Source organism: Castanea sativa, chromosome 1 (assembly GCF_040712315.1).
Source record: "Castanea sativa cultivar Marrone di Chiusa Pesio chromosome 1, ASM4071231v1".
Taxonomy (NCBI): Eukaryota; Viridiplantae; Streptophyta; class Magnoliopsida; order Fagales; family Fagaceae; genus Castanea; species Castanea sativa.
This window is the reverse complement of record NC_134013.1, coordinates 42,461,727-42,479,810: the sequence shown is the minus strand read 5'-3', so window position 1 is coordinate 42,479,810 and position 18,084 is coordinate 42,461,727. Positions and strand designations below refer to the sequence as shown.

The window sequence follows — 18,084 nt, the reverse complement described above, 5'->3', positions numbered from 1 at the left end:
GGGAGTGAGACTAGAATGAATGTTGGGCTTGTATGAGAGTGAAGAGAGGAGCAATGTTTGTGTGAGAGTTGAGAGAGGAGCAATGTTTGCTGAATGTGTATGAGATGGTTTTGCTTTGCTGGACATCATTGAATATGAGATGGTTTTGCTTTTCTGAAGAATATGGAGATGGTTTTGTTTTTCTGAAGATTCCTGGACAGTTGTTTTTTTTTAAGATTCCTGAGAGACTTACAGGAGACCTACAAGACATGGAGACCATGTCTTCTTTTTCTGAAGATTCCCGAGAGATCTACAGGAGACCTGGAGAAGAGCTCTGTACCTACAGACATGGAAGTGACAGATGGGATCTCTGACTGGGGGAAGACCCTATTTAAAAATCGAGTTTGTGAGACTCGGTTTCACTTTTAGCAAACCGAGTCTCTAAGACTCGAGATCTAAGTGGCGTCTACGTGGACTCTCCGATAGAAATCGAGTCTCTAATGCTTGGTATAAAACTCGAGTCTTAGAGACTCGATTTCCAGGTAGAGGTCACGTGAAAAAAACGCCACATCAAACTAGACAAACCAAGTCTCAGAGGCTCGATTTATAGCCCAAAAATCGAGCCTCTGAGCCTCGAGATGTTACTAAATTATATAGCTTGCAAATCGGCCTGCTAACTATTTAGTTGGAAAGTAACGGCTAATTTGCTATTTTCGCCCCCTATCTCCGTAGCCCATCAGCGCCACTTCTCTCTCTCTCTCTCTCTCTTCGTCTCTCAAACCCCATCCACCTTAATTTGCCATTAAACCCACCAAGAAAACCCCGCCACTTCTACCTCTCCAAGAATCGAATCAAGTGAGTCGCATTTTATTATTATTATTATTATTATTATTATTTATGTTTCTTTCTTTTTCACTCTGCCAATTAACCTTTTTTTTTTTTTTTTATATGGTGTGTCTACGCAAAAGATGAATTTTGCGATGGAAGAGCATGAAAACAACAACGGTGGTGACATATCGCAGAAGGCAAAGAAGCACAAGGGAAAGCACGATAAGCCAAAGCCTTGGGATGATGACCCCAACATCGACCGTTGGACTATTGAAGAGTTTGACCCTTCTTGGAATGAATCCGGAATGCTTGAACTCAGCTCCTTCTCCACTCTCTTCCCTCAATACAGAGGTTTAATTATATTTAATCTCTCTTTTTTGGGTGTTTGTTTTTGGGTTTTTAATTGCTTTCTTCTTCTTCTTCTTCTTCTTCTTCTTCTTCTTCAGAAAAGTACTTGCAAGGGGTTTGGCCAACTGTGAAATCTGCTTTGAAAGAGTTTGGCGTTTCATGTGAACTTAACTTAGTAAGTGTGTGTCTGTAAGTTATCAGATTCATCTCATATTAATATTAGTAAATACTCCCTGAAGTGAAGTTTCTACTTTCCATTGTTTTACATTTGAATATTCTGTGTGTGTTTCTCAGAAAGACGTGTGTTTTTCTAATTCATTTTATGATTTATTACTGCTTAGGTCGAGGGGTCCATGACAGTGTCAACAACCAGAAAGACTAGGGACCCATATATTATCATCAAGGCTAGGGAACTTATTAGGCTTTTGTCAAGAAGTGTCCCTGTTCATCAGGTACAATTTTTGGCCTCTCCTTTTACTCTTGTTTTCGTGTCCGTATTGTATGAGTTTTCTTCTCTTTAGTGTTACCAAGGTGTGAACTACTGCCCAAGTGTGCACAGAACAATAATATGTAAACTAATAACTTTGCTTGACTCTTTCATTCAAAATTATTTCAATTGAACTCTATTGTGACAGCTTTTTCGTTTTGGCTGGTTTTCATTTTTTTTTTTGGTTGTTGTAATTTTAGTTCTTTTAACAACATTTTTGTGGTAGGCAATAAAAGTACTAGATGATGAAGTGCAATGTGACATCATCAAGATTGGCAACTTGGTCCGCAGTAAGGTATGTATTGCTTTACTTGCATCAAATGAATGCTGTTTGCTGACTCATATTTTTTTAATAACTGAAGAGATATCTGTTGCAGAGTCTTGTTTATGTAATTAAGCTCTAATATATCTATAATATTTCTGTTCATACTGTGTGGGTTTAGCAATCATTCTTTGAAAGTGTTGTTCCCAGTTTTGTGTGCTTTCACAATGGATAGAAATGTATCAATTCATTCATTGTTGGCTAGTAGGATATATGGGGAGGCACAGAGCTAGAATGTTGGATTTCATAGAGACTTAACATTGAAAATTGGAGTTGGTGAACTCATTCATAAATATTCTTTACTCAAGTAAATATCCTTAGGAGAGAGTGAATGAGTTGAAAATTGAATGGGAGTGGTAGCTTTGATTGTCGTTTGTGTTACTTTGTCTTAGAAATTGTTGCACTGATGCAGAAAGTTTGGTAACTTAATTGAAATCATTGCTCATTAGATCTTTGTTCAATTGGTCTTGTGCGTGGGGTTTTACTAATAGCAATACCATTGTTGATTTTGAAAAGTTGCTATACTTTTGTGCATATTTCATTTTTTTGTAATCTTTAGGCTTCTTTGTGTTCATTATATTTGTACATGAAGTAGTCTCTTTTCTGAATAAAATGCCATTACTTATTAACAAAAAACAAACTGCAAATTATGTTAATTTGGATTTTGGACATAACTAACGATTTCATTTTTTTCCAAACTTTAGGGGATCAAATGTAGCAATTGGAAGTTTGTGAACTAAATTGTGATAGAGCCAAACAACAAAGTGTAAATTGTAATTTCTCCCCATATATATATACACACACGCACACACTGATGTAAACAGTTGTGTCATGGAAAATAATTAGTCGGATTTCAAGGTGATTAACCTCCAACAAAATGAGAAAGAAAACATAATTTTGGAGTTTAAACTGCTTGCCTCTTATTCATTCATTACTCAATTTAAATACATCCTTAAGATAACAACTACAACCCATTCATAATAGCTGTAACAGATGGCTAAGTAAGATTCTTTGCAGAGTAAGATTGGCTAATTAGCCAAAACTTCAATAAAATCATCAAGTGTAGGTCTACTCAGATTGAAAGATGGCCAATGAAATAATGATCATACAAATTGTGATTCAATCCCCAGAGTAGAAACTCCTTGGCCTTCAGAAGTCCTTTTCTGCTCCCTCCAAATAAGCCATATTTCATACTCTAGTTTTGAAATATCCAGGTCGTTGCCACCAAACTCAACATGCCTTTCACTGTCTTAGGCATCACTCAATTTTCTCCAAAAAGCCAGAAATATGGAGTTCCATAATTCAATTGCCTCTGGACAATGAAGCAGCCAGTGATCAACAATTTCCTCACTAATCTGACACATAGTACCAATCTGCCAGCATCATACCCCTTTCCACTAAGTTATCTTTAGTAAGGAATTCTCCCAAGTCGCAAACCACAAAAAGAAAAAAGCAACCTTAGTTGGGACTTTTACCTGCCAAATATCCTCCAAGGGAAATCTAAGCAGCTACCACCTCTCCAACCCTCATAAGAAGACTGGACACAAAAACACTTCTTACCCAAACTCCAATCAACTTGTCCTCCAAAGCTGTTTGGACGGGGAATGAATAGAGAGTTTGGAAAAAATGAGCACACGTATCAAGCTCCCAATCATAAGCGGCTCACATGACTGCTGTATGATTGTTTTCATAATTTGACAAATAATAATATAGAAGAAGGTCCAACATTTATTCAGTTTGAAGAGAAATCAATTTATTGATATTTTCCAAAACCAAAATTTTATGGTGGGGGATAAGCTGTGTCCCTGTTCTTTTATCCCTTCAATTTCTGTTTTATGTTTATGACATTAAGATTTACCTGTTAATCTATGAGCTTTTCCAGATACAATATTTTGCAAATAACCTCCCATAGTACATCCCCAGTGTACTTGATATATATATTGCAAATAACCTGAAATGTTATAGGGTTGTAAAATTTAAATCAATTCTTGGGTCTTGGTCTAATTTTGAAGTGGTGTGCAGGAACGCTTTGTCAAACGAAGACAACATCTTGTGGGTCCTAATTCTTCCACTTTAAAGGTATGTACAGTGAGAAAATTACAGACAACTGAAGGAAAAACTATAATGTTCAGCTACTTGGTTGGCATGGTCACTTTGACATGCTATATTGTTAAATGTTCTTATAAATCATTTTCACTGGCTTAACCCCAATATTATTGAGCTGCAGGCACTGGAAATACTGACAGGCTGCTATATTCTCGTTCAGGTAATCATTAGTTTGTTACTTTTCTTTGTTGTTTTTGATGTGCCACTGTTTTTTGGTTCCTTTGCTTCCCCTCACCCCTTAGCATAAGGTGGAAAATAATGAAATGAACGTTTTCTCTTTTATATTTGAAACATATAGGGCAACACAGTTGCTGCTATGGGTTCATTTAAAGGTTTAAAGCAAGTTAGGCGGATTGTGGAAGACTGCATACTAAATAAAATGCATCCGGTATACCACATCAAGGTGAATAGCTTGGTCCTCTATTTCTACTGTAATTGGTGTTTTCTCTTGAAGACCTATCAACTTAACTCTTTTCACCTGAAGCTCTGCCAACATTCTTAACCTCTCTGTATCTCCTCCCCCCAAATATTCTCTTTCTTGTTTAGGTTCTTATGATGAAGAAAGAGCTTGAGAAGGATCCAGCACTTGCAAACGAAAACTGGGATAGGTTTCTTCCAAAATTCAAAAAGTACGACATTTACTACACTTTTTGTTGTATATGGATATAATCACTTCCTTTTAGTTTCTTTTGTTTAATTTATTTTCTATATTATAAATTGAGTAATGTTACAGCTATAAACTATTTACAACATTTTTAAAAACTATTTGCATGGCAAATTCTTATTGGTTTTCATCTGAGCTCACCACTAATATCATTTTTTTACTTACTAATAACCACTCACCAAAAAAACAATTTGTAAAAAAGTTTGTAAAATAGTTTTTTCCTATAGCATTTTCCTTATAAATTACTCCAATAACTTATATTCAGGAAAAATGTTCAACAAAAGAAGCTCCAGACTAAAGAGAAGAAACCATATACACCTTTCCCTCCTCCACAACAACCTAGCAAGGTGAGACAACTGCTTCTAGTCTCTACATATTTTAGATTCCTGCAAGAAATTGAATGCTTTAAAGTACTGTTATCATCACATCAAGTCCCAATTCCCCTGGCCTCCCAAATGTCACAAGCACTCTCTTTGATTAAGTGTTGATAGAAATTAGGCTACTTGTCACCTAAGAAGCACGGGTGCGTTTCAGGACTCGGGTGCGGGTGCAGGTGTTGGCAATTTTTGAAAAAGTAGAGTGCGTGTGTGACGGGGTGCGGTGATTGAAAAATTATTAAAATTATTTTTATTTATATTTTATATATATTGCTAAGCATAAATTATAAAATTATGTTTTGATAATACAATTTTATGATTTTACAATTATAATTAAAATTATATATTTAAAATACAACTTCACAAAATATATGCAAGACTGTGTGTAACTAATTATATAAAACAATAATTAATCTATATTAAAATCTCAATTATAGGGCACAACTTCACTTGTGTTTCATTGGTGCACTAAACTAAATAAAGCCATAGTGCTTCTACCGCTCTTACCCACACACCACATCAATGAATGTTGAGTAGGACCCACTCTCCTCAAAATGTTCTTCCCACTCTCCTCAAAACGCGCACCTCCACTCCTCATCAGTGACATTACTCTCCTCTCCTTTCCTCTTTCCAAAAAAAAAAAAAAAAATCTTGCACTCATTTTTCTATTACATCAAAAGAGATATGGTACATCTTCTATGAAAGCACAAGCATCTTCCTTCACTTCATACCCTGACTCCGGCGGCAAGATCCATCCTCGTCCTCATGACAATCAACTGTCTTACATCGGCTGTGAGACTAAGATTCTCGCCGTCGATCACACCGTCAAGTTCAACTCCTTCATTTCCAAGCTCTCCGCTCTCTGTGCAGGTGGCGCCGATTCCGACGTGTCATTCAAGTACCATCTACCCGACGAAGACCTCGATGCTTTGATTTCGGCTAATACGACCCGATTTGGCGCATATCGGGAAACGAAAAAAGTGATGTGGCACCGACGCGTGGGCGGCGGTGTCGCCCGCCCCACTCCACGTCAGACGCCAGTGCGGCGCCTCTGATGCCGCATCCGTGCTTCATAGGTTTCGGCCGCTGGCCGAAACGATTTGATTCGGTCGATATGACTCGATTCTGGCCGAATCGGCCCGGTTTGGTGCGAATTGGAGCAGAGTCGGCGTGAATCCCAAAAAAAAAAATCAGATGCGGCACCGACGTGCGGGCAACGGCGTCAGTGACCGCACCCTGTGTTGGACTCCGGTGTGGCACCCTCCCAGCCGCGTCGGTGCTTTCTAGCTTGTCGCTTTGCTTTTATTTAGGTACATATCAAGGTTTAAAACCCTTTAACAATATTGTTGATGGCTGCTTAGTGGCATTGATAAAGAGTCAAATTTTGGCCGTTCTTATTTTTTATTTTTGTTTTGATTGCTGCTTATTGTCTTTGATTATATTGCTCACTCAGTTTGATTATTTATATTTTTAAATATAATTTCATGACTATTGGTTTTAATTCTGTATTTAATATGAACGCGGCAGATGCATTTATTAAGGAATTGAGGGCATGTTTGATATGCAAATCAAAATACAGATGGGATGGGAATTACTATAGTAATCAGTATTTGTGGAAATAAATTTAATTTCTGTTCATTTGCTTGGATTGCAGCAACCCGTGGTATAATTTATCATATAGTATTCATCTATTGTTTGTTTCAGCCTTGTATAATATATCTGTTCCTACCCTTAGCAGAATTTATCCCTAGTATTCATATATTATTTTATATAAGATTTATAGTTATATATGATTTAATGTAATTTCTTGTTATTTATTTAATTTAACCTTTATTTTATAATTATATATAGCAATAATGAATGCCAATTTTTATCATAAAAAGCTATAAAATAATATAAATGGTAGTAGTTTATCTAATAATTTGTATTATTTTGTATTTGTATATGGAAGTGTGTTTATCTATTAGACTTTGTATATGATACTTGTAAGGGCACAATTCGAGCCCGGATCCACAATCAGAAGAGAATGAGCCTGGAAAGCCTTTTTACAATAAAATTTGTAGAGAGTAGGCTAGAAATCTAGGTTCTGATGATGTCAAGTAACAAAGAACGATGGGCTTTGGTCACAATGGCAATCACAAGGAATTGTTTATGTGAAAACGAATGAAAACTGCTCCTCGGACACAATTCGAGGATAATTTATATTACTGCTTCCCAAGATAGATTACAAATGTGGATCTTTAGGTTTACAATGTACTTCTTCTTTTCTTCCTCTCCTCCCTCCTTACGAAGGTCCCTTCTCCCTTTTATACTCCCTCCTTTTTCCCTTTTTCATCCTCCACCTCATGGTTTAGACCGCTGATTTAGATACTTCTCCCATCCACATTCCCTGATGTCTCTGGAGATAGGGATCAAGTTTCAAACCTGATGTTCAGGTTTTTATTCCCCATTAATGCAGTCAGAATATCAATTGCAGAGCCTTCAATGCGGGGGCGGTGGTAGCAGCTTTATCTTAGATATTCCACCTCCCTTTTTCTTATCCTCCATATGTACCGTGTCTTCCCTAGCCTATAGGAATTTCTAGAACATAGCCTGTGGATATCAAACAACCCTTCTCCTACCTCGGCTTCACCTAGCCGAGGACACAATCTTCCTCGGACATATTTATTCAGACATTATCACTTCTTCACCTAGTATTTTCTTTATGAGTTAACATTCATACACCCTCGGATCACTTGATGTCCTCGGATTGGGCCTTTAGCCCAAAAGATATTCTTGGGCCATCCTACATAAATTCTTGGGCTCAATGACCCTACAATACTAAATATACAAAATTGTTATAAAATATATGTCAATTATATTTTAAGTCATGGTTTTTACGTTTGATTTTATTTCTATTCTCATTTTCATTTATATTTTTGTTATTTTTATACAATATATTTAATTTATGCTAATAATAAACATATATATATATAAAAACTATTCCTATTACCTAGATATCTAGAATATCTATTCCCAACCCTCAAGCAACGAATACCTATTTAGTATTTTAGTAGGAATTTCTCCATTTCTCCATTTTGTTTTTTTTGTTTTTTTGTTTTTGGTATTCTTCTTATCTATCCATGTTATTACTGTTATTGTTATGTAATGATACTTGTCATATGTGGGTTCCCACTTCCCCAATTCCCATGGTAAATATTTGGAATGATTAATCATGTTTCAATGTCAAATTCCATTACCCTGCTATGCTTTGTTTGGATTGTGCTTTTTAAAGGGAGATACTGATGCTCTTGCTAATTTTAGTTGGAGATGATAAGGAATTTGCTAGTGTACTTTCAGTGGGATTTTTTTTTTTTAAGTTTTTTATCTGGTACCTTGCATAATAGGATTTCTTCCTCATCTTTTGTTTCTTCAATTTGCTGTCTCAAAGAGAAAACTACTAATATATATTGGAGTGCCATCTATGTTATTTTCAGATTGATGAACAATTGGAAAGCGGAGAATTCTTCATGTCCCAGAAAAAGAAATCAGCAAAGACATGGCAAGAGAAGCAGGAGAAGCAGGCACAGAAAACTGCAGAAAACAAAAGAAAAAGAGAAGCTGCATTTATTCCCCCACAGGTTGTATCCTTAGGCTCTTTAACTCAATCACCTTCATCTTTTTCACATTTCAGACGCCCTCTTACTTAATCTCACTTTTATCCCAATGACTTCTTATCAATTTTGGTTTGTCAAATATCAGGAGCCAAGAAAGCAGGATACAAAATCTGAGGATGGTGATAAAGATGTGGCAGCCATGGCCATGTCTCTAAAGGTATATAAAAAGTATAAACATCATGATTTTTGGGTTTTCTTACTTTCTAGGACTTGTCCATTTTAATATAATTGCTTAAATTGGTGGTTCTACAGAAAAAGGCAAAGGAGTTTGGGAAGCAAAAATTGGGTGAGAATGTCAATGCTGAAGTTTATATTGCCACAGCTGGGGAACCTTCCAAAAAGAAATCCAAGCGCAGAGAAACTTAAAATATGATGCCGAAGCTTTTTATCGCAGTCAGACTAAGGGTCCGTTTAGATAGAACTTATTGCTGAAAACTGAAAACTGAAAACTGAAAACACTGTAGCAAAATAATTTTTAAATGTGTGAATAGTACTGCGGGACCCATTTTTAATAAAAAATGGTTAAAAAAGTATATGAACAGTACGCGCACAGTGCACGCACAGTACGCGCACAGTGCGCGCATTGAGCGCTTGTCCCCTGCAGCAGAGAAAAAAAAAAAAAGTAAAACGTGGACGCAGCAATAAGCTGGATCCAAACCAGCACTAAGTAAAATGTGTTCACTGTTTGGTTTTAAGTCGGCTGTCTATGATTGGCCAAGCTTGCATGCCATGATTCTTAGATGTTAGGAAAATTGAATTAAGAGTTCTAATTTTTGCCGTGCATGAGAAGAATGTAATATATCGATAAAGCATTGACTTCAACATCTACAATTAAGAAATTTTCTTTTAGTTCATCTGGGTTTGTTTCATTTGGACACTTTCCGCAAACAAATTAAATTACATGCTATCAAGAATAGATGAACTAATTATATGCTTGAATTAGTGGAATAATTAAATAAGGAATTGGTTTATATTCTTGATTATTCTCTTGTTATAATAACATGTAATATAATTGAAGTTGATTCCACAAATATTGATGATAGAGAAAGAGCTTTGTCTATAGATGAACTGCTTTGTTTCTCTCTTTTTTTCAACGGGTTTCTATCCTTTTGTTTGAAATTTCTTTGTTCTTACCGAACCTCGAAACAATTGGGATTGGTTTTTGAGAAATTGAATATAGTTACTAATTATCTGGCATGTACAAAATGGTTATTCATATGTTATGTTATGAATGTACAACACTAATCTGTTATGTATGGATGATGGGATTTCATTGATATAGAGCCAATTGAATCTACATATTCGCTAATTTTGAGTTGGATGCTTTTAGCCTTTAACCACTGAGCTAGAGATGCTTAGTGAGGATTCTCGCACATGGTAAATAACCAACCAAATTCCAATCGTAGTACATAATATCATGAATGGGACTTAATATAATTTCTTACAAAATTTCTTTAAATGCATTGGCATTGCAATGGACAATGGCTATTATACTTTTTATTATTGACTTTTTAAAAAAATGTTGATGCATATGATTTTGAAAAGCCATATTTGTTCACGCCATTATTTTAATTTAATATGAATATTTTTCAATTGAGTTTAAATTCTATATATATATATATATATATATATATATATATATATATATATATATATATATATATAATTTTTTAATTATAAAAACTCTCATATATACATTCTATTAGAATCTTGTCATTTATATAATGACTGTTGGGCTTAGCATAAGGTGCTGAAAATTTTTGTAGAGATTGAGATTTTTTATTGTTTTGAGAGAGAGTTTTAACTTATGACGTTAGCTCCTGATGATAGTTTTTTATTATCAGACCAAGACATCAATCAGTTTTTGGTGTAGGCAAAGATTGAACCCCAGATTTCTTATTCAATCATCAAAGACTTTATCAGTTGAGCAAGCTGAAACCCACAGATTGAGACTTCTTTGTCATTAGAACTGAGTACTTTGGATATTGGCCTGTACAAGATGTCAATAGAGGTGCATTGGTAGCCATTGGTTTTCTTTGGGCCGGTGTTGAGCTTCAAACTTGATTGATTCTCAAAAACAAACTCATGTCTAGTAAAACTAACCCTTCAATGGCTAAAACTCCTGAGTTTTGCTGCCGTTCATGGCTTTGTAATGAGAAGTAAGATCTACTGAGGAACTTTTAGAATCCAAACTGTAATTATGACTACGTTTAATTTGATAAGATTCCATCACTACAAAAAAGCTGAGTTATAACAGTGGTCTTTTTTGTAGCACATACAAAAAATGCTACTAGAGAGTGTTTATTGTAGCGGATTTTCAAATGCTACTATAAGTCTCTTTGTAGTAGCGGTTTTTTAAAAACCGCTACAATGTACTCTTTTTTTTTTTGTAGCGGTTTCCCAACTGCTACAATATACTTCTTCTTTTTTTGCTTCTATAGGTATTTTCTAAATACAAAACCACAAAGTTTAGTCCTTTTTTTTTTATTTTATATACTCCAATGTAGAAAACTAACACCCTAATGACCAAAATACCCCTAAATACTCAAAATGACACAAACGCCCCTGGAACTAAAAAATGACCAAAATATCCTCAAAATGTCCAACATACCCCAAGACCTCAAAAATTACCAAAATACTTTAGGACTAATTAAAATGAACCAAAAAAAAAAAATCACTACACTCACTAAATGATAAAAATACCCCCCAAACCATAGTATTAGTATTATTATCTAGTGGTTTAAATTGTGAAGATGTTTAAGCCTCAGCAATCTTAGCATGGTGTCAAACAACTATTAAAAATGGTTGCACAATGTAATTATAAATCAATTATTGAAAATTTGAAAGACTTCTAGACCTGAGTTTTAAATTGATGATAAAAAGAAATTTTATTAGATGAATAATTTAAATAGTAATCAAATTAGTTTTTTTGCTTTTAAGTTTAGAAATAATAGGAGAATAAGAGCAAAAGAAATCATATATAATCGTATATTAAGAAAATATATAAATTGACTTAGTTACCAACAAAGCATCCAACCCCTTTGAACAAAGCCATTAATAAGTGCATTTTGCACCAAGTATTCCATCCCAAAACCATCATAGTAGGCCGCTCCTAAATCTACATTAAAAGAACATTAATGAAATAAAAAAAAAAGAAAAAAAAAAAGAAAAGATAAATAGTACATAATCTTGCTACAAATAAAATATCGCGTCAAAGAAATTTTTATACTATACCATATGATGTGCCCATGTGGTAATGGTATGACGGTATCACACAACACTAGGAGGATTTGTCAAGAATAACAATGGTGTGTGTTTGTATATATATAGCTAACAAAAGTGGAGTGGCAGATCCAAGTTTGTAACATATTGGCCTCACTTCTAATTTCCTAGTCTATCAACAACAAATCCATATTTATCCAATATTAAAAGATAAAAGGCATCATAAGATGAATGGACTTTCCACAACACAAACAATATGAGAGTTGGCTTAAAAAAAATCAGACTTTAATTAAAGATAAATATGTGAACGAAGCATCTATTTATCTTTAATTAAGTTTTTGTGTCTATCCTAAAAGTTGCTAAAGGGTAAGAGGAAAAGTTGATAACAACAATTAAGTTCATGTTTTATCCACGTAAAAAAAAAAAAAAATCTGCAATTTGGTAAAGTCACTTGGCTCAATTATGGTTTTTAAGTCCAACTTAAAAATTCTGCAATTTTGTATAGCCACTTGGTGCAGTCATTTTTGCTCAACCACGATTTCTAAATCCAACTTTTATTATATTATATGGTATAATGTGATAATATAATATGATTTCATTTTTTTTTTTTCATGAAATAGATAAGTTTTTATTTATTATTATAATAGATAATGTAGATAAAAACAAATAATTTAAGCTCTCAATACTATAAAATATATGGGGAAAATTTGAGCTTTAAAATTAACTTTTACTATCATAACTTGAGATACACTTTAGTCCAAAATCCTAATAATAAAAAAAATATAAAAAAAACTAAAAAAAATCCTAAGAATATGAGGAATATAAATCTATATTTGATATCTCCTTTTATTATTATTTTTCAAAATTATTCTTTTAAATTGACCTTTTACAAAAAATTTAATAGTGAATAACCAATTTTTGTAACAATAAATGAGAGTACAACTATGGTTTTTTGAAATTAAAACCATTTATAATGACCAAATCTAATAATATGATAATTTTGTTATTTTAATTAAAATTACTCATAAAATAAATAATAACATAATTATATGGAGGTGAGCAAATTCCACTGTGTGGACTCCATTGTCCTTATTGTTGAGTTTTCGCCATGAGTTTTCGACCATAGTAAGGCCAAGTGCAACATGGATACATTTAGGTGTATTTTTTATTTATAAAAAACAAAATGTATAACAAATTTAGTTAACTGACACCAAACTAACATTGGCCTAAAGGCTAGGCTCAAAATCCAATAAGTGAAACTCATGTGATAACTGAACTTTGATTTGTACCTAGTGGTAGTAAATACCTAACCAAGGTAATAAGTGTCCAAACATGAAATGAACTTCAATTTGTATCTATCGGTAGTAAATCACTGATCAAGGTAATAAGTGTCCAAAAATGACATGATCTATAGGCTTTGCGTGTAGATGGGGGATTGGAACAACTACTGAAATAATATTTAAGAAGAAAATTGGCTCCCACTTTCTCAAGGTCATAGAGTATTCTTCCCACGTTCTATTCTATCTTAGGAAGCATGGACACAGATATGGGTACGACATACAAGGGCAGAACTAGTGATTTTCCTTTAGGGGGGCCTATTTGTAATACTGATACATTACACACACATGCATATATTGTTGAAGAGAACTTATCATCTTTTACACTTTGATAGTTAAATAAACGTTGTTTAGTCTAATATTAGATATGTACCCAAAAAAATTTCATATCATCAAAATGTATAGAATAAAACTTGATGATGATATTCATACAATAATATTTATCTATTATCATATTCGTAGTGAATTCTTAAAATTTTCATTTGCGGATAACATAATACGGCAAGTATGACACCGGAATGACACATATGGTGGAAAAGGTTTCTCTCCAAACTAGTTTAGAGAGAAACCCTTCAAATGTTGCCGATATCTTTTTATTGGATCTGAAATTTGTAAATCTAACCGTTGAATTTTTATGTTCTTTATGTCCTTAATACGCAGGTAAAATTTCATTCAAATCAGATGTTATTTAGTATTTCATCGATAAACCTATTTTTAATACATAGTTTTAAATCACAAAAATTTGAAATTTAAACATTTGATTGATGTATAGCTATTAATCTTTGATATCCTGAAATTTTTCAAGCATAGAGAATATAATAAGAACATACAATCCAACGGTTAGATTTTCAAAACACACATCAAATAAAAAAATATAGGCGGAGTTTGAAGAGTTTCTCTCCAAACTATTTTGGAGAGAAACCTTTCAAACTTTGCCAATATCTTTTTATTGGATGTGAATTCTGTAAATCTAACCATTGGTTTTTATTTTCTTTATGTCCTTAATACGCATGTAAAAATTCATTCAAATCGGATCTTATTTGGTATTCGATCAATAAACCTATTCTTTACACATAGTTTTAAATCACAAAAACTTGAAATTTAAATATTTGATTGATGACATAGTTATTAATTTTTGATCTTCTTAAAATTTTGCAAGCATGAAGAATATAATAAGGAAATGTAATCCAACGGTTAGATTTTCAAAACTCACATTAATTAAAAAGATATTGACGGAGTTTAAGGGGTTTCTTTCCAAACTATTTTAGAGAGAAACCTTTTCCTAATACGGTATAGGTCTGATACCTTAAATGAAGTGTCCATACTTTCTAGATTCTACCTGATACAGCTACAATATTTGATTTAATTTATTCAACCTCCAATTCGCTAAGATGGAAATAATTTATCATTGAAACTATTTTCTACTTGTTTTAAGCTTCAGTTATCAAGTCTATCCCTTTGAATGTTATAAGACCTCAAGACTCTCTAGTTTGGATGAGTAATAGATCATGGTTTTTTTTGGGGGGTGGGGGGGGGGGGGGGGGGGGCTTCAAAAGTGCATATTTTGTGTTGGCAAGCTTGTACTAACAACCTACCTACTTGAAAAAGCTATTTGATCATAATATTTCTCCTAGTTAGATTTGTGTTCTATGCAATGAAGAGGCTGAATCCACCTTTTCACCTAATATGGTGTTGTTCTTTTACTCAAGATATTTTGTTTCAAGGTTTTGTTTAAAATTCTTTGAAGTTGCCAATCAAAACTCACTTCATTGATATTATAGAATTAGCTTTGCAGAAATTGAAAACTCTAAACTTTGACATATTGTGTCTTGCACATGGATGTTATGTGATTACAGGAACAAGTTGATTGTTGAAAATAGAATCCCAAAAAACTGAGAACTTATGATCCTGAGCTTCTCTCTACATGCTAGAATTCATCAAATCAAACAATAAATCTATTTTGGGTAGGAGTGGCAATTCGTGTTCGCATGTCGAGTTTGTGTCGTGTCAACTCATAAGTATTCGACTATATAGGTCAACACTAACCCAACATGTTTATTAAATGGGTTAAGATTCCAGCGACTTCATTTGCCTTTGGGACCTCCGCGACCACTCGATCGAGCCCTTCTATGTGCTCAACAACAGCAAGACCTCCGAATTTTGTGCTCCGCTCACTTCGTTCGATTGGAACAAGGTCAAGCCGAAGTGAATCAGGACGTGTAGCATCGACACGACCTGTACGGTCTGGGACATCAACGGTTCGGTGAGGATTTTCAATCTGAGAGATAAGGAGCACTCGACGATCATCTACGAGAGTCCTCAGCCCGATAAGAAGCACCGAACGTTCTTAATCTCCTCTGCCCTCTTTCTCTCCCAGTCGGGTTAGGGTAGGGATTTTGGGATGGTTCTCTGGCCATGGGTGGTCTGGGTTTGGAGCAGATGAAAAAGAAATCAGAGAGATAGAATGGGCAGAGAGACTTTGATCTGGGTTCGTGGGATTTTTGTGATAGGAACTCAATTTTTTAAATTGAAAAAGCTCTTTTTTTTTCTTAATTTAATTTAATTAATTTTTATTTATTTATTTTAAAATATATGACCTAGATTTTTTGTTTTAATTTTTTATTAATTTAAATCTGACGTGGCATTTCAAAAATGCTAAATAAGTTTTTTTAATAATATTTTAATATCTACGTCAACGCCATGTCAACAAGTAGGACACGCTGTTTGCCATCTCAGCTTTTTCCGTAATTGGGTTGACGGTAGGGACCATTTTAAAAATGATTTAAAAAATTTAGGGACTGACCTTGGAGCAAAATCAGTTTAGGGACCAATTCGAGAAATGACCTAAAATGTAGGGACCAAAAATGCATTTTCGCCAAAAAAAATACAAAGAAAAAAATTAATTTTAAATATAATTTCATTAATTTTTATATTATAAAATGCAAAATAATAAAGCATATAAAAAGATATCCAAATTATAATTAATCTTTCAAGAATATTGGTTATAATGAGAATGGCTAAGTATCTTTCAACTATAAAACATAATGATTAATGTTAAATATATTAATTATAAAAAAAAGGTAATATAAAAGCGTATGTATTTGATTGGTTGGTGTCATGACTATTTTAATTGATCAAATTATTTAAATTATAGTTAATTATAATAGTTTACGTAGTTATTAGCAAATACCAAGCGTTGGGTCCATTGGTCATGACATTTAAATTAACTTCTTCATTTTTTTTTTATGGTTAAATTAACTTCTAGAGGATAGGTTCTAGTCCTGCCAGATTTAAAAGGGACTTCCTTTTTTTTTTTCCCTCAATAAAGTGGCCCATAAAAAATAAAAATAAAATAAAATATAACAAGGAAAGTGGCAGTGGCACACGCATTCATGTCAAAAGGTTTATCTACTTATCTTATCTTAGTTTTTAATTCTTTAAGATTTAGCTACCACTTCTTTATCTTTATCTCAAAATTTTAGTTGCCCGCCATGTTTAAAAAAAAAAAAAACCATATAGCCGCTCATAATCAATTTGGAAAAAGATAATGCAGTTTCTAATTACCTAAAAAAGTACAAAGGAGAAAACAAGAAGTTTCTAGTCTCTTTAAGAAAAAACAAAAACCAGAAAGCAAAAATAAAAAACTTTTGCAGGAGTCATACCAAGTACCAACAACCCACAGGTGAGTCTCAGGCCTTTCTCTCTTTCTCTTTCACATTATCAGTTTTATTAATTTCTTGTAATTTTTTACAATTTTCTTAGAAAGTTTGCTATTTTCTCCAAATCTAGGAGAGTGAAGACTGAAGAGTGACTGCATGTATGAGTTTTAACCATTATTTCCTAGGTAAGTATCATGATTTTTAAAATAGGCTTATTAAATTTAATAAAAATATATAATGTATATTATAAATAAAATAAAATAATTTTAATTAGTTATTTGATTAGATTTTTTTATGCATTTTATGATTTGTTGAGATTTAGCATTTTTTTAATAAAATGAGTAATGACCGAATTGAGACTTAGTTTTGACTTTGAATATGTGCATGTGATTCTTAAATTTCATGAATATATACTAATTTAATCAAATGTTTGTGAAAATGAGATATTTTTGCCGTATTAATTACTAAATTAAAAAAATAAACCAAAATGTCTTTTTGGGACACCAAAAAATACAACTAATAATTCTACAAGCCTAATACAAATATTTGGCACACTTAACAACAATTCTTAGACTATGATTATTATCCTCTCCCACTAATTTACTCTCAATAATTTAGTTGGGAGCAATTATTTTTTTTCGAAGAATATTATCACAGTACCATTGGGCACTTTTGTTGGGCACCTATAAAACCTTTAGTAAAATAAAAACAATAATGCATAATTTTGAAGAGAGAGAACATAGGTAAAGATCCAATGCACCATAGATATGACAATGGAGTGTTTTTGTTTAGTTAAGGTTGAAAATCAGTCCCAACCACGCGGTCCATCACATGACTCATCAACACCTAATTAATCATATGACATATCACTATCAAATCATTCACTTGACCCATCAACTAATCAACCAGGGGCTCTATTAGAGACTCACCCTCAAGTTGATGACCATTTATATGGAGAATATATGGAAGTAAAATTTCAAATTACAGCTACCTATGAATATGATTACTTATGTTTTTAGTCCTTGTAGCACATAACACTTAATTAAAAGTATGCTTGTGGTATTGACTACTTTTTTTTTTGTGCATAAATAAATTATGC

At 33.3% G+C, this 18,084-nt stretch overlaps 1 protein-coding gene across 2 annotated transcripts; it reads left to right on the top strand.

Moving 5' to 3' along the window:
• The first annotated feature begins 696 nt into the window (after positions 1-696).
• On the top strand, positions 697-9,621 carry LOC142642813 (KRR1 small subunit processome component-like). Of its 2 annotated transcripts, XM_075817243.1 has the most exons (14): positions 697-834; positions 948-1,158; positions 1,254-1,330; positions 1,497-1,607; positions 1,869-1,937; positions 3,987-4,043; positions 4,192-4,230; positions 4,369-4,473; positions 4,617-4,699; positions 5,000-5,081; positions 8,588-8,731; positions 8,853-8,924; positions 9,020-9,171; positions 9,436-9,621. In XM_075817243.1, exons 2-13 carry the CDS (start codon positions 948-950, stop codon positions 9,131-9,133), a joined length of 1,164 nt encoding a protein of 387 aa, XP_075673358.1. In that variant the 5' UTR covers positions 697-834; the 3' UTR covers positions 9,134-9,171; positions 9,436-9,621. The 2 variants fall into 2 exon arrangements, with proteins under 2 accessions (XP_075673358.1, XP_075673363.1); XM_075817248.1 differs by lacking the exons at positions 5,000-5,081; positions 9,020-9,171; positions 9,436-9,621.
• The last annotated feature ends 8,463 nt before the right edge of the window (positions 9,622-18,084 follow it).

What these genes read in the sequence shown, in the direction of transcription:
- LOC142642813 (XM_075817243.1), top strand. Translation starts at nt 948, where the DNA reads ATGAATTTTGCGATGGAAGAGCATGAAAACAACAACGGTGGTGACATA. An exon ending in TTTCTTCCAAAATTCAAAAA is followed by an intron (nt 4,700 to 4,999) that starts GTACGACATTTA and finishes ACTTATATTCAG; the next exon opens with GAAAAATGTTCAACAAAAGA. An exon ending in CTGCATTTATTCCCCCACAG is followed by an intron (nt 8,732 to 8,852) that starts GTTGTATCCTTA and finishes GTCAAATATCAG; the next exon opens with GAGCCAAGAAAGCAGGATAC.